The 17127-nt window shown below is 32.7% G+C and overlaps 1 protein-coding gene across 1 annotated transcript in view; it reads left to right on the top strand.

The window, feature by feature from the left end:
* The window catches only part of LOC129218143 (striatin-3-like), an 86287-nt gene that overhangs the window by 36566 nt on the left and 32594 nt on the right, over positions 1 to 17127 (top strand). The window contains exons 5-12 of the mRNA XM_054852356.1: positions 6635 to 6799; positions 6880 to 7008; positions 7096 to 7174; positions 7259 to 7397; positions 10085 to 10233; positions 10416 to 10474; positions 12041 to 12157; positions 12241 to 12288. Of these exons, the coding sequence (XP_054708331.1) occupies positions 6635 to 6799; positions 6880 to 7008; positions 7096 to 7174; positions 7259 to 7397; positions 10085 to 10233; positions 10416 to 10474; positions 12041 to 12157; positions 12241 to 12288 (885 nt within the window). The remainder of the gene's footprint in view (positions 1 to 6634; positions 6800 to 6879; positions 7009 to 7095; positions 7175 to 7258; positions 7398 to 10084; positions 10234 to 10415; positions 10475 to 12040; positions 12158 to 12240; positions 12289 to 17127) is intronic.

Below are 17127 nucleotides of genomic sequence, written 5' to 3' on the forward strand. Positions count from 1 at the left end.
ATTTTTAAATCTGGTTTTAATTTGGACAATAATGGTGATATTTAAAGAGTTAACCACTGAATCCCTTTAAGATTGCCCATAATGGGGAAATAAATCTGTGTAAAACATTTTTTTGCTTCGATTCGCAAGAAACTAAGGGTGAAAATATTTAGTGTTTCTTTGTTTACTCCAAGGCACTATTATCATTAAATTGGCGTAAAAGGAAGTCATGTGATGCACACATCAGCTTGTCACAAGTACAAATAACCAGAAACAGGCTCTAGGCCCATCTAGGCTGGTCCTAGTCAGTTTATTAGTCCCCAATGAAGGTTAATTGCCTTCTTAAAGCTATCTATCCCCTTCCCCATCACAACCCCATTACGGTAAGCTGTTCCAAGTGCTCACAACCCTCCTACAGTAGCAATTTTGCCTAATTTTCCAGTTTGCTTGAAATTTAAATAGCTTAAAATAACTACCCCTTGTCCTGCTTTCCATGCAAAATTTTAAACCATTAGAAAGGAAATACATTTAGAAGGCCTAAATTTTAGTGTTTTTCGTGAGTTTTTTTAACAGAAAAGAAATAATATTTTCTTTAAACTTGTAGGATATTTTATTCATCTTTTGAAGTACACTTTGTAATTTTTTCAAGTTATTTCCACCAGAAATAGTGGAGTTAGCAACTGCTGTCCATGGGCAATCACCATCAGAGCTTGTTGCTGGTGGACATTACCGAAGCCACATTTTTTATTTGTAATCATTACAATTTTTCTTTCTCATAAGCAACATGTTTCATTAGAATATGAACCTAATTGTGATAAAAAAAAAAGGTTAAAAATTGCTTGTTTTTGAGGTGTTTGATTACTGTGTCATGTTTTCTACCATTTTTTTCACATTTCTTACATTAAAAATTTTTTTTAATTAATAATATCATTCCAGAGTTAGGTTCATATAGATTATAATTGAATTAAGGATATATACACAAATTTTCAGAAAGATTGGTCAATAACTCTTTGAGCTAGAATGCCCACCAGTTGAAAAAAAAGTTGTTTTGAGAATAACGCTTTTGAAAAAATCTGATGTGAACAATTTGGAATAGTGCTCATTAACATAGGAACTAATCGGAATTTTTCACTGAAATTTTAGCAACATTTTCTTGAATAGTTCTACTGACATTTTATGACATAAAAAAAAGTGATTTTTTTGACCCGTCTAAACTGGTTCCCTCCTTCACATCTTTCATAACTGAATCATGTCCCCTCTGACTCTCCCTTGCTCCAGGCTATACATGTTAGGCCTTTTAAATCTGGTATCGTAGTCTAAATCTATAAGTCCCCTTGCTAGTGTATTAGCTCTTCTTTGAACACTTTCCAGTAAAGAAATATCTCTCTATAGATAAAGAGATCATAACTGAGCAGCATACTCCAAATGAAGTCTTACCAAACTTCTGTATAAAAGCTGAAGAACATTGTCAGATTTGTTTGAATTAGATTTATTGATAAACCCAAGCATTCTGTTTGTTTTGTTAATTTCAATGCTGTTCTTTTGACTGAACTTGAAGTCCTGATTTATTAAGGCATCTAAATCATTAACATTATCTGTCTGACTAATGACTGAACCCTGTAAATAATAACTTGTACACTTATTTTGTTTATCTAAATGAAGCACTTGACTTTTCCCATCATTAACTGCCATACCCCACTTGTCCACCCACTTAGTAATATGATCTGAACCCTCTTGAAGCTGTTTTACTTGTTCATCATTTTCTACAATCTCCATAACTTTGACGTCATCAGCAAAACAATTCATGTTTCCAGAAATATTTCCATAAATATCATTCATAAAAATTATAAACAAAAGATGCCATTAAACTGATCCTTGAGAATCCTCACTTAAAACAGCACTCCATTTAGAATGATTTCTCTTATTTCCTTCCAGTCAGCCAATTCCTAACCCAAATTATAATCTTCCCTCCTATTCCTATGTCAGCTAGTTTGAAAGCTAGATCTATAATTCTCTGCATTACCTTTATACCCTTTCTTGAAGAGGGGCATTATGTTAGCCTGCTTCCGGACCACTGGCACTGTCATTGGGCTATAAGAAACAATGAAAGTATTGCAATTTGCTTTTTGTTGTTGTTATTTCTTATTTTACTTTTCATCACATAGGTATTTATTTAACTTATCCACATAATTCCTTTCATATTCAACTAAAATTTTAGGATAAACATTATCAGATCCTGGAGCTTTAGTTGCTTTATTTATTTCCAAATAAAATAAAACTTCTTCCCTGAAAAACACAAATTCCTCAAACTGTATAATAGCTTCTGTCTTTCTAGTGTCAATTGTTGAGATATAGTTATTGTTAAAAACACTGGAAAAAAGTTATTTGGACCATTTGCAATGTCTTTATTTTTTTGAATTAAATTTCTGTGATCATATATCACTGGCTCATCTTGATTATTTTAAACGTTCCTAAAAGTAACGTAAGGAAAAAACCTGTAAGGATTCCTGTCAATGCTATCTGCTAGCCTTTGCTCTAATTTCCTTTCCTGAATCTGTACCAAATACTTAAAATTTTACCTTAGCTTAACATACTGGAGCCCATCTGCACCGTGAGCAGTTTCTTTAAACTGATGAAGAGCTGCTTGCTTATAATTTACAGCTGCTTTAATCTCCCTGGAGAACCACATGGGCAAATTTTCTTATTAATACCTTTTCTTCTGAAAGGAACTTTTCCCCATCTACATATGCTAGTTTTTCCTTAAATTCTGTCTACTCTGGATCTACTTTGCTACTTCTCAACCCTGATGAAAATACCTCTTTCAGGCTATGCCTAAGTGCAACAAAATCAGGATTTCTGAAATTGGGTACAAACCTAAAATTTTCATCTTTGTACATATCAAATTCAATCCAGAGCATAATGCTGTTGTTGTCGCTATCACCAATATGATCCTCTATACACAATGCCTGAACAAAACTTCCCATGTCACTGAAAATTAGATCAAAAATCATGTTCTGCCAAGTTTCCTGAGTTACAACTTGATCTAAGAAACAATCCCCAATTACTTTCAAAAATTCCTCTTCTCTGCCATTACTGGGGTAAAAGTTATTCCAATCAATTGGAAAATTGCAATCCCCCATTATGATGACTGGTCTCTTACCGGACATGTCACTAATAATATAATGCATCTGTTCATCTTTTCCCTTGTCTTGAGTGGCTTATAAATTTTTCCCAAGTACCATTTTTTGGCTTTATAATTCAGCAACTCCCGCCAAACCATATCAATATCATTAGATTTATCATTTAGGACCAATTCTGTGTAAATGTCTGTAACAGAAAATAAAACCCCACCACCTCTTTTACCTAATCTATCTTGTCCAAACAAATTACACTCAGCAATACATAACAAATCTGCATCATGTTGGGTAGCCTATGTCTCGATAGTTCCAATATCATCCAACTTCTCATGTATAATTATACTTTTTAATTCTTCCATTTTGTTTCAAATTCTACGAGCATTGGTATGAAAAAGCTTTCAGCATGCCTAAATTGCTTTTATTTCAACACCCAATCGTTAAAATTACTGCTCTTATTAGACACCCTATTTCCATTTCTAATAATACCCAAATAATTATCATCCTTTTGATACCCGATCCTTAAACGAGCCACCCCCCCCCCCCCATTCATACTTAATTTTTGACTCTGAAGCCCCTAAAATCAAACCACTAACCATTGACCCCTGTAGAGCTCAGATGCAGGCTCTGCCTAGCAATTGAATTGAGCTTACAAAAACTCCATACATCCAGAAACCTTTTTCAGAAATTTCCTTTAGTAACAGGTTCACACACCTAGCTCCTTAATTTAATCAACTCCTATGCATTCATACCTGGGAAGCAAACCATCCACTTGGACATTGGTTGAAAAGACAGTACGCTTTATCCAACAGAGACTACCATTCCTTCGAAAACTTCTCATTGTTACTGTGGCCTGCATCTTTAGTTCCCACCCACAAAGTAACCATGTTCTTAAGGAATGCACCCTTTGTTTGGTCTTCCCCGGAGCCCATGGTAAACAATACCTAGCCACCTTACATTTTACTCTTCCAACTGTATTGCCATATAATCCCTCAAAAATCTCCCTTTGTTACTCAGTTTGACTCAATAAAAACTTTCCCTTTTGTCTCTGGAATATTTACATCATCTATAACTAACATTTCTAACTTGCAACTAATATCCTCATCCCTTATAGTAGGCCCTTCTAATGCTAATTGAGCTTCCAAAACTAGCAACTTGGCTTGTATGTCTGCAATTTCAACACATTTTGTCAAAACAAAAATCCCTTTCTGTAACTGGGATTAGTATTCCCTTCACATAGGCTAAACATCTGACACATGTTACAGCAGACTCACCATTTCTGATTCAACTTCTTTCATTAAACAGGACACTACTAGCTAAATTATAATATCCACTGATTGAAAAGGCTTAGTACAAAAAATTATAAATACACTACATATCAAGAATCTAAAATTTGTAATAATAAAAATAAACTTCAATATAGTAAGAAGCAGTAGTCAAAGTGCACAAAATAAAATACAATGACTTGCTAAACCCAACAAAACACAAAGGTTTTGTTTCACAGAATAACAGTATTATTCAGTACTTACATGAAAACTGTGTTCATTTATGCGACAAAAACACTCTTTTTAAAAATGTTTAAGGGTGTGAGAAAAATAATTCAAAGTAAATGGTTATTTAATGCCCTGTCAACATGGTTTCAGAATTCCGAGCTGTTAAAAAAAATTAAGTTTCTTACTTTATAGTGTGCATAAAGCAGTAAGTGCAACCAAATCATTTAATACATAAATCATGTCATTAAATATTTTTTAAAAGGATTGTTGGATTAAAAGGGAAGAAATTTATATCCCTATTATCCAACGTTTATCAAGCCATTATAAGTCAGGTCCCATGTTTCTAATAGCAAGTACTTATCGTCCTCTAGCAACAATTTGTTATCAGCTGAGGAAAAGTTACTACCTTAGCGGCAACAGATTCTGTATCTCGAATGACATTTACTTTAGGAGGCTATGTTGTATTATATGTGTTGAACATTTTCCTCGGGTCAGTTTCTTTTTAGCAGTTATCATTATAGTAGCATATATTTCTGCTAATCTATGTTGGTGTAAAGTTTTCCATTTTCATGTGTTAAACAAAAAACTGTAAGGCTTTGTTACCTAGGTGAAAAACGTCCTTAAATATGCTACCGTACAATCAGTGTACTTTCATACTGATAACTTTTTTTGTTAAAACTGTTTCACCATCATAACATTAAGAAGGTTCAGGGGCATGCACAGAAGTTTTGGGGCCCGTCACAAATGACTTACGGTCTCTCCTCCTCATTGTTTATCCCTACGTCCCTGCATATATTACCGCCTTCATTTAAAAAATCTCTGGCCCCCTTCAGACTTGGGGCCAGGTCAACAGATTTCCTTTCTCCCCCCTTGTGCACGCCCCTGAGAAGGTTACAGACAGTACTACTTCTGTATCTAATTTCTCGGGAGGAAGGAAAAAATTGAGGCGTATAATTTTCGAGTTATTAATGATTTGAAGACCCTCGTAACTCTCCCAATTAAACACACTTATGATTCATATATTTATTTATGTACTATGCAACCACCTTGTATAACGATGAACAAGTTACTTTAAAATGAGTAGCAATTTCAACTTTCTTTTTTCTTCTACAAACGTTCAAGTTTTAATTTTAACCTTTGAGCATATTCAGTTTAAGCTTTTTATTAGCCATTTGTTGTAGGGAAAAAATCACAGAATGGTGCGGAACACGTTTCCCCGTTTTCGTTTGAAGACTTGTCAGCTACAAAAAATTGACACCTTGTTCCTAAAGTTGGCACTTGTTCCGAAGGAAAAGGAGAGTCCAACCTCTGGGGAAAACACTGAGATAAAAAAGAACTGCGGCACCCTCTCGCCCTCCCATACTTCCTTTATTTCTCTTCAATTCTCCATACCTACTTTCCAGGAAAAGGAGTGAAAACTACTAGCACATGTTGGTCTTACTACAAGAATTGCCAAGGAAAAACAACAGTTAAAACTTGCTTGTCTGCAAAAATTTCGACATATCAAGGGTGAAAAAATTTATTTTGAGATAAATATGGAAAGTGCATAAGAGTTTTTGTGTAAAATGCAGGGGGAAAATTTTGTTGTGAAACATCAAGTTTTTCGAGGTAAGAAGGGTCGAGATAACACTCCCTGTTACTAAAGAAACTCAATATCTTTGTGCTTGAAAAGTAAAAAAGTAATAACAATGTTAAATTGCAGATTGCTGCAGACACATGTGTGTCAGGTTTTCAAGGAACCCCTTTTTCAATGCAAAATAAATGAGCTTATGCATAAAAAGACATCTGACAAAAGCTTTTCTTTTTTTTTTGGTGTCTTTTCATCCATAAGCTCATTTATTTTGTTTTAAAAAAGGGTTATTTTGTTTTAAAAAAGGGTTCCTTGCAAGCTCAAAACTAATCTGTAGTAATCTACATTTGTGCAAATTAACGTTGTTATTTTTTTTTACTCTGTTACTGTTACTTTGACATCTTTTTTTTTTCTCATCACCAACTTCTCTGCAGTTAAATATTTTTTAATTGTTTTAGTTATTTGCAAGAAATTGGTTACACAGACACTATTATTGATGTTCGATCTGCTCGTGTACGCACCTTATTAGGCCTGTCTTCTAATGCTGAAAATGATGAAAAAAGTTTAGCATCTGTTTTAAATGGAGAGCAAATGAAAAGGTCCAGTGATACACAGATTAGAAGGTAATTGATTTTTTTCTGTATGTTGTGTAACTATTTTAGAAATTGTTGAGTAAAATGTTTAATCCTAATATTTTCTTCAGAGTGAAAATGGTTAGCTGTGCAAGTCAGAATTCTAGAATGCTTATGGATGCTGAACAATCTGTTTTAGATACATTTGATTTCCTATCTTCTGAAAATGTGGACATGGATGATGAAGATGACAATTTGAGGTATATATATATTTTTTCGCTTTAATCATGGTTATTTTTTGGTAGTTATGTATTTTCCTAGTTTTTTGACTTGAAATATAATTTTAGTGATGAAATGGATGATGCATGTTCTGCTGATGAAGAAGAAAATGAAAGAGTTGAAAAGAAAGTTAAACCAAAACCAAAGGTTTGTTAGTTTGAACATTAGCATTTTTAGCTTTATCTCAACTGTTATTTTGTGCTTAAACAAGAATTCAATTCATGTTCACAGGGGCCAAATGATGCAATGCCATCTAGAAATGAAGATGGCATAGGGGAAGGTTCTACTGAAGAAGCTCTTGCAGAATTTGACTTTCTTGGTGCTGGAGATGCGCCTGATCATAGGAAACAAGATGAAAATTCCGAATGGGGTAAAATATGTGCTTCTTTCACTATTTAAGCAATATTTTGCTTTAATTACATTTTTCTTTTGTAAGTTTAATATGGAATGCAACTTGCAGCTGCTTGTTATTTCAGTTTGTTTTGCAAATTTTCTATTAAGGATATCATATATATATATATATATATATATATATATATATATATATATATATATATATATTGAAAACGTAGTAAGGAGGAAAAAAATTAGAACACCATAAACCACAAGCCCAAAGCTGCACAAAGCAGCCAAACAAATAGCCAGGTAAATATAAGCATCAATACAACAAACAGACAAAGTTACAACATAGATAAATGATAGAGATGAAGCCAGTACTCTTCAGCAGTGGAAACTTCATCCTATGGTCGAAAGCCAAAAAAAATTTATACTAAAACTAATAATTGGATGTCCAGTTCTGAAAAAATCAACGTTCAGGATTACATTGGGCAAAATACACTACATGTGAGAAATGAATGCAGATTTTTGGAACTAAGACCAAAACTAAGCACTGGGGATTTGTCTCGGACAATCAGAATCCAAGGTGTAGTACAAAAAGGTGTAGTACTAGGATTATCAATAGAAAATTTTCTTTTATAAAATAAAAGAAACAGGTTAGCTAGGGTAGAACTAAAGTTAGCACCCAAAGCAATACCATTAATTTGTTGAAAGCAAGAATTGCCATTTTTGAAAAAGTTGTTAAAGATGCAAAATTTAAAAAGTTTGAGAAAAAATCCTCATTAATATTGAGTGAAGTATTGACAGTTTTAAAAAGTTCAGTAACTGTAAATTCTAGTTCATTGAGTGGAATGTTGATAAACAGATTTTCAAAATCAAATGTTTCTAGATTAAAGATGTCAAGCATATTAAGTATTTTTATCACATCAATGCTGTTATCGATTATCCTTTTTGTTGCAGATATATTGATGATTTATTGTGTATCAACTACTCCAACTTTTCTGAACTCAGCAAGAATATTTATCATAACTCCCTCACATTAAAAAAAACTAGTTCTAATATTAAAATTTTTAACTTCCTTGACATTAAAATTAATATTGACTTCAACTGTGAAACCACTATTTATGATAAAAGACGCGAATTTCAATTCAAAATCAACTGTCTGCAAAGTTTTACTTCTTGCCTCAGTAAAAAAGTTTTTATTGGCATCATTGTTTCGCAAGCCATCAGAATCAAAAGAATCTGCAACATGGTTACAGCATTCAACAAAAAAATTAATCTACTTAAAAGTAAACTACTTGAAAACAATTTCCCAAATAATCTCGTGAATAATATTTTCTCTAGCATAGCCTTTAACCAACACTTCGCTTCACTGTAACTGTCTTACTTGTCACATGTATAATCTTCCTGGAGGAAACCAAATGTTTGGACTCCAGTTGATGATGTTTTTTGATTTAATTTTTTCAGTCGACCTGGAATGTCTTAGGAACTGTTTTTATGGATGACACATTTATTTATTTATTTTTTTATTCATTGGATTGGTTGTGTTTTGATTTTAATTGACTGGCACGGAAATGGCAATTATAGATATGGATTTAGATTTGCACCTGGACACAAAGATAAGACTTGATTTTTGCTGGCGGTACAATGGAGGGACATTATTGATAGCCTTGTCTTCTAATGTCCGAGACAAAACCCCAGTGCTTAGTTTTAGGTCTTAGTTCCAAAAATCTGCATTCATTTTTCACATGTGGTTCGTTTTGCCCAATGTAATCCTGAATGTTGATTTTTTTTTGTAACTGGACATCCTATTATTAGTTTAAGTATAAAAAATTTTTGGGCTTTCAACCATAGGATGAAGTTTCCGCTGCTGAAGAGTACTGGTTTCATCCCTCTCATTTATCTATGTTGTAACCTTGTCTGTTTGTTTTTCCATTGATGTTCATATGTGGGGGGGGGGGGGATAGAACCGAGTTTTTGTGATATCCTACTAACACCACTTTTTGAAGTTGCTATGATATCTAGCTTTGTTCAACTACTTTAATACTTATTGTATATGTTGTGTGATCTATAATTCAGTAATATGAGTGATTTCTACTTAAAGCATTGCATTCTATGCATGCGTTCTGGCAATTTCTCTTACTATACAAAATATGTCTATTTCAGAAAATAAAGTAGTGGTTTTTCTTGGCAAAATTTCAGCACTCACTTTTTCGAATTATTTTAATTTTCATAGAATTGTAAGTAATTTTCTGAGACCATCTAATGAATGGAAAAGATTTGCTGCATTACACCACCTTCTTTATAAAGGGAAACAACAGAAATTATCCTTTAAACTTTTTATTAAGTTATTAAAAATTTATGTATCTTTTGCATGTACTGTTTTTAAAAATTCAACCTACATTTTTCTTGTCCCCTTTCACTAAAAAATTGATTTGTAATTTTTATCTGATATGAAGAGACTTAGTCTATATTTGACAGCTTTTTTTGGTATAGTAAAGATTTGTGCTTGGACTTTTAAAATTAAACGCATTTCTCTACATTGTATAATAACATTTGTAGTTTTGGCTCTTGCTTTTATTACATTGTAAATGTGGCTCACAATGCTTTTCTTTTTACTATAAAACATAATTTAATATGAACTTGATTGTTTTATGTTTTTAACTGGATTGACAAAAGGTAGATTCTCTTAACATTCTCATGTCTTTATTATTCATGTAGGTGTTCAGAAAAGCTTAGCTTTTCCCCCTGGTTCTAGAAGACCATTGCTTGGTGCTCCTGGAAATGAAGATGATACTTTAGAAGCTGCATTAGGACTTGGTGAATTGGCCAGTCTAACAGTCAACAATGAAGCAGATACTAGTTATGACGTTAGTATTGGTTTTTCCTCCCTTTTACTAACACTAAAACATTTAAAAAGTAAACAATTAAAATGCAAGATGCTTTCCTTTTCTTTTTTCCTTTCAAAATTACCTTTCAATTTTATGCTTTATGTTTATAAATATTCTACTTCAGCCATTTTTAATCTTTTACATTTTAAATTAATCTATAGATATCTTCAGCAAAGGAAGCATTTAGGAAAACATGGAATGCAAAATACACCCTCAGAAGGTATGCCTATTTTTAAAAATGTTTAAATAAAGTTTTGATTTAGACAGTCAAAGTTTACTAACATGAAAAATTGACATTTTCTTCAAAAAAGTTCTATAATACAAATTTTTGGGGAAAGAAGAAACTTTAATCAGTGTTGCTACGTTATCTCAAAAACTGGGAGATGACAAGGAATTTAAAAAATTTCTAATAAAAAGTCAGGGAATCCAGTTTTTCTTCAAAATGCTGGAAAGTGAGGAACTTGATTATGGCAAGCATGGAAATAGGGATCTTTCTGCCTATTTTGGCACTGCTGATAGATAAAATACTGTCAACTCTAAATATCTCAAAGTCCTGAGGGCTCAGCTAAAACCTTAGAGTCGTTGGTAGTTTGAGTTTTGCAAAATTCCCGCATAACTCAATATAGCACGAATTTTTCACAAGCAACCAATTTTAGAGCTGACGGGAATTCTTTCCTTGCATCACGAAAATATTTGGAAAGGAATTGTGATGCTGAATGTCGGGATATATACTTGAACAACTAAAAAGTGGATTGAAGGTAGCACAGCAATTGGGTATGAGGGAATTTTGCATACAAAAATTTGAAAATCAAGAAAAGGCCATCCGTAAAAGTTCTGAACTTAATTTTAATATAAAGATTGCATAGTAGTGTCAAAGCAAAAAGCAAGCAGTATTAAATTAGAAACTGCTCTTGTATTGTGGATTATATAGACCCTGGAAGAGGAGTGTTACCACTGATGGAAACGTTATAAAGTAAATGCGAAGCAACTGTGTTTAAAAATATATTAGAATAACAATTTGATTGCACAGCGTAAATCATCATCTTCAAATTTTAAGTGTACTTAAACTACTGTATCTGCTGTACAGTACTGTTATAGCATAGCGCTTTATTATTACTACATATTGAATGTACCATACTGTTTTATTTTATGTCTTTCTCTCATTGATCATACATTTTGTGCATCATAACAGTATTTGATGTTAAATAATGCAGCTTTTTTGAAAACGAAGTAAAAATTCAGCTCTTTATGTAAGAAACAGTAATATGTAGTTAAGAAATGGTCTAAAACAGTTTGAGGGGTGTTTAAAAATATCTAAAATGATTCGGTATGTTAATAAAAAATTTGTATACATACCCGTTTCCACAATGAGAAATTTCAACTTAAGCGAGGGGTCTTGGAACGCATCCTTCGTGCGAGTCGAGACTCGACTGTACACTGAAGTTTGACTGAAATTTTTTAGAAATGTTCGGATGACCTGGAAGAATTTATTATTTTCATGCTTTTATTAGCAGCAACCCTGTTTGGGTAATATGAGCAAACTTATTGATCTACTTATTACATGGAAAATTTTTGATCTAAATCATCACTTAGTGGGAAATGCTAACAATTTTCAGCTATACTTGAAGCAAGTAGAAAAAATGGGGTGTAAGTTCTAAAATTCAAAATTTGAAGTTAAAAATTGAATTTCTGGTATATTTATGCGCTTTTTTTTTTCTTTTTTTAATTAAATGTTTGAAATGACTTGAAAATTTTTGTTTATCCAAGTTTATTACTTTGCTTACAGTCACTTTGATGGGGTAAGAGCTCTAGCATTTCATCCTGTTGAACCAGTGCTAATAACAGCCTCTGAAGATCATACTTTAAAATTGTGGAACTTGCAGAAAACAGTTCCTGCAAAGAAGTATATGCTTTTTTTTTTACTGTATAAATTATGTTTTGTTATGTATGTGGGGACTTTCTACATTTTATCATTTATCATTTCAGGACAGCATCACTGGATGTTGAACCTGTGTATACTTTTAGAGCACATGTGTAAGTAAATGTATTTTCCATTGCTCAAAGCAATTTTTTCAACCTTAATTTGTTTGTTCTGTGTTGTAACAATAATTTCATTATTTGCTTTGTCTTAGGAAGAACATAGTGCTCATTAAAAATCAACTTTGAGTTGGGTTCCTGTTGTTAGATTGCTTATACATTTATTCTTATTTTCTCAATATTTCTCTTAAAATTGTTCGATTTTTCAATTCGGGTCATTGTATTGGGATGATTAATAGGTTTTTGCTGTTTTTTTCTTTTTTCTTCTTGAAAATTAATGCTTTGTTTTAAAAAACTCTTATAAAATGTGATATTCAAAGTACGGTCCATAGTTTGACGCATCTTTTCCCCATCCCTATGGCAGCATTTCAATTCCATATCAGAAAAAAAGATACATCTTTTGAGACTATCCTAGAGTCAACCCAACTTTTGTGATCTTTACAAGAATGGAAGTGCTGCTCAGCCAGTTCATAGAGCAGCCATTTTTCCTTGAATGTTCTGCCCATTTGCTCCAATTGTAGTCTGTAGCAACTTCCCTTGATGGTTTCATTTGGTTTTTGAAGCTCAAACCTTACTGAAATTTTTTTGTGTGCACCAGAATGTTCTTCATCTTCAAGATCAAAATCATTATTTTTAAAGTATCTAAACTAGTGCTGCACATCTTTTTTCTGTTCGAGGGCCGCACCACATATTAAAATTAATCTCACGGGTTAGAACAAATATAAAAATTTTAAATGTTTAAAATTTTTCTAAATAACATGGGAAAATATGGCAGGTTTTTTACACTCCTTATAAACTCCTACTTTTTAATGAAAGAAAATAAGGGCCCTTAAAACTCCTGAAATTTGCTATTATCTCCTTATGAGCTCCTTATTTTTTATTCTATCACTTATACAATATGAGTGATTATGTTGTACGGTATTTTTCCGTGTGCTTATTCTGGAAATTTGATTTTTTTCATTATGCTATTTCCTAACCTATATCCAAAAATGTTTTCCACTCTAAATTTCAGATGATTTCGTCAATAATTATTAATAAGATACATCTTGTAGACTTGTTTAATTGCTATTCTAATTTTTTTTTGTTTTAATAAATTCTTTTAATTGCCGTTTTTATACCTTTGAGGCTTTCATTTTGAGTAATCTCTTTACATCCAATATGAGAATTAAATTTTTCTCATTTTTGATGCTTATTATATTTTTTAGGGGGGCAAATAAATGAAATTTCTTTTTATTGCTATTAAAATCACAAAGTTGAAATTTTCCAGTGAAATTCTGTATCCTTTATGAGAGTCAAAAATGTAAAGTCTAAACCTCTGTATTCAATAAATTACCGCCCATTAGCCAGGGCTAAAGCAGAAATACATGGAATACACCACCAGCTCAGTCATTTCCAGCCGAGGACTGCAGTTTCGTGCTTATTAGCACTCATCAGCCCGGCATAGGAAAGTGACTGAGCTGGAGATGGAAAACTTCTTAAGGAAGCCAAGAGTGCGAAACAAACTGGTAGCTAATACAGGATTAGCAGACCAGACGAGTGACCGAAGCAATGATTCGGTTCAACTCGAAGATTGAACGCGAGGCAAGGTATATTCAGTAAATTACCGCCCATTAATAATTTACTGCAGTCCTCGGCTGGAAATGACTGAGCTAGCGGTGTATTCCATGTATTTCTGCTTTAGCCCTGGCTAATGGGCGGTAATTTACTGAATATACCTTGCCTCGCGTTCAGTCTTCGAGTTGAACCGAACCATTGCTTCGATCACTCGTCTGGTCTGCTAATCCTGTATTAGCTACCAGTTTGTTTCGCACTCTTGGCTTCCTTAAGAGACTTTCCATCTCCAGCTCAGTCACTTTCCTATGCTGGGCTGATGAGTGCTAATAAGCACGAAACTGCAGTCCTCGGCTGGAAATGACTGAGCTGGCGGTGTATTCCATCTAAACCTCTGCTTTAACTTGATTTTTGCTTCAATTATGTCGATTGTTATTAATAACTAGAAATTTGCCGGTCAAGGTGTGACGGGTGGAAATTGTTTCTACATTTAAATGAAACAATTGCCTGTTTAGTGCCATTTTGACGGTTGAAATTTGAACCCTAACTCTGATGGATTAATCCTAAACTCCATTTTTTTTTTTCTTCGTGCTGCTAAAAGTATTACCAGTAAAACAATTAAGTTACCGAATCTAGTTCAGCCTTGTCAAAATAAAACATTTCCATTCATGCCAAACATTGCCAAAAAAAATCAAATTATAAGTAACTTACTGAATTTTTGGTGCTTCAACAATGAAATAATGCTGTCACGCAAGCTATGGCAAGAGTTTCATGGTTGGTGATGTCAGCGTTACTTGATCAGTGAGTTGACTATTATGTATATGAGGATACGTATTTTAGAGCTCTAAAATAATTTTACTTAATAAATTCTTTTATGTGCCCTTTTTTCTCTTTTTTTTTTTTTTTTTTTGACTTTTAAACTCGACTTTGAAAATCGCATCTCTTTGCATCTGCTATGGGAATAAGATTTTTTGCATTTTTGATACTTACAAAATAAGATGAAGGGAATAAAATGTATATTCTCACCTCAGAGCAACAGTAGGACATCTTAGTGTTATTTATGGGATTAGATGTCTTACCGTTGCTCTGAGGCGACGATATATAAATATATATATATATATATATATATCCTGTAGTGGAAAGGCCAGTGGCCACTAGACCCGAAAAACTACTTGTGGCGGCTACTGTGGTTGAGTTTTAGTATAAAAAAGGGGGGGGGGAGAAGTTTTCTCTACTTTCATAAAAATAAATAGAGCTCTGTGCACTATGAAAAACAATTATTCATTGCATATTTATTTATGTATGAAAAATTTAACTGCATTTTAGATGAATTTAGTTAATAGCAAAGCTTCAAAATCAATGAGGATCAATTGTGCAGATAATAATTCAAATTTTTTATTGTACATTTTATGTTATCTTTAATGGTTTGTATTGAGGTAAATATCCAATTCTGTTATTGGAAACTTAGGCAACTGATAGTCTCGTTTATTTCCATCTTGCAAATGACCAAACATGGCATCTATGCAAAAAATTCATGATTATAAATAGATTTTTGAATTTGTTTCGTGAAAGTAGCAATAAATTCAAAATCCTTAAGAACTACAACTGTTTCTGTTCGCAGTCAACACGCATGGCACCAATTTTGCACAAACTTTTCGCATTCTCAAATCTTTAGTCATAATTTTTCTCACTGACATACAGTTCACGTTAAATTCTTCCGATATCACAGGGTGGTGACAGATCAGGGATATCAGGGAAAAGTCAGGGAACTTAATTGATCAAGGAATTTTGAAAAAATAATAAAAATTCAGGGAAAATATATCAAATGATGCAATTTTAAAAAATTAGCTTTGTAAAGTTTAATACCCTTTTTTCCTGTGCATTTTCTGCCAATTATTTGTTTAAAAAGGTAAAATTAGTGATGTGCAATTATACACTGATGCATATTTGTGCACCTTTTTTCCTCAAGGTCAACGTATTGAATCTTGTTATTAACCACAGGATGAACTTCCTAAGCTTCTGTGTATGTAAAGTTGTTTATTTTACGTAGCTTGAATTTTTCTGCTACTCGCTCCATGCTACGTAAAATAAACAACCCGTTTTTTTTTCTCAGACTTTAAAAATCTTTTATTTTAAAACCAAGTTATGTACTATATATTTTGAAATTAATAATAGTTTTCTTGCATTTCAATGTTGTTTGTTACAAAAGATTTTTTCTTCGACTAATAATGAAATCATTCTAAATTGAGTTCTGTGCATAAGTAAATATTTTTACTATTTTTTAATAGTTAAAATGCTGTTCCTTCATTAAAACTTAAGTTCTTGATTAGAGAATAACTCAATATGACTGGTTGTTAAAAGGTTTCAATTTGTTTTACATAAATATTTCTATTATTTACATAAGTAAAACTGCATTTTTCTATACTTTCACTATTACTTGTTATTCTCACAGCAACAATTATACTGCTTGAAAATTCAGTTCAAAATTATTTCCAAGTAAACTTTTTAGTTTTATCATAATTAGATATGTCTTTAAGAGTGGTTTTAATAATTTCTTAGAATTCTTATGTTAACTGGTTACTAGAAGTAACGAGTATTTGTTTTAGAATTCCTATAATATTTCTCTGTAGATAATTTAATATACTTTTTTTACTAAAAAAGGAGCTTCTTTTTAAAATATATTTTTAATTAACAACTTAAAACGTTTTAAACACCCCATTTAATTTAATATGCAATGGTTTTCAGGTAATGTAAAAGAAGGAAACCATTATCAATTTTAACGTAAATCAGGGAAATTCAGTGAACGTAATCAGGGAAAAGTCAGGTAACTTTATTTTGCAGTTCCTGTCGCCATTCTGTATCATTCTTAAACTTAAACGACGGTCTGTATCGAGAAGGCATTTCACTTTTGCCGCATTTTCATTGGTGGTTGTTGTGACTGGGCGTCCAACCCTCTCCTTGTCATCTGCACTCTCCTGACCGCTCCAGAAGTCCTTGTGCCAGCGGAAAACCTGGGCTTTCGATAGAGCTTCCTTCTGGTAGGCCTGCTGGATCAGGGGAAGTGTTTCCATTGGCGATTTGCCCAAGCGAACACAGAATTTGATTGAATAATGTTGCTCCAGCGAACGCTCCATTTTCATCCTCTTCTCACCGTGACATAAAAGGAAAACAAATCTGATGCATGTTTTCCTAGAAATTTCTTCTCTTTCTAATATTTTTTAGTCTACCAAATTTTGATTTATTTTGAAAATTAAAATTATTTTTATAATTTTTTCATAAGTACCC

This window comes from Uloborus diversus, chromosome 3 (genome assembly GCF_026930045.1).
Source record: "Uloborus diversus isolate 005 chromosome 3, Udiv.v.3.1, whole genome shotgun sequence".
Lineage (NCBI taxonomy): Eukaryota > Metazoa > Arthropoda > Arachnida > Araneae > Uloboridae > Uloborus > Uloborus diversus.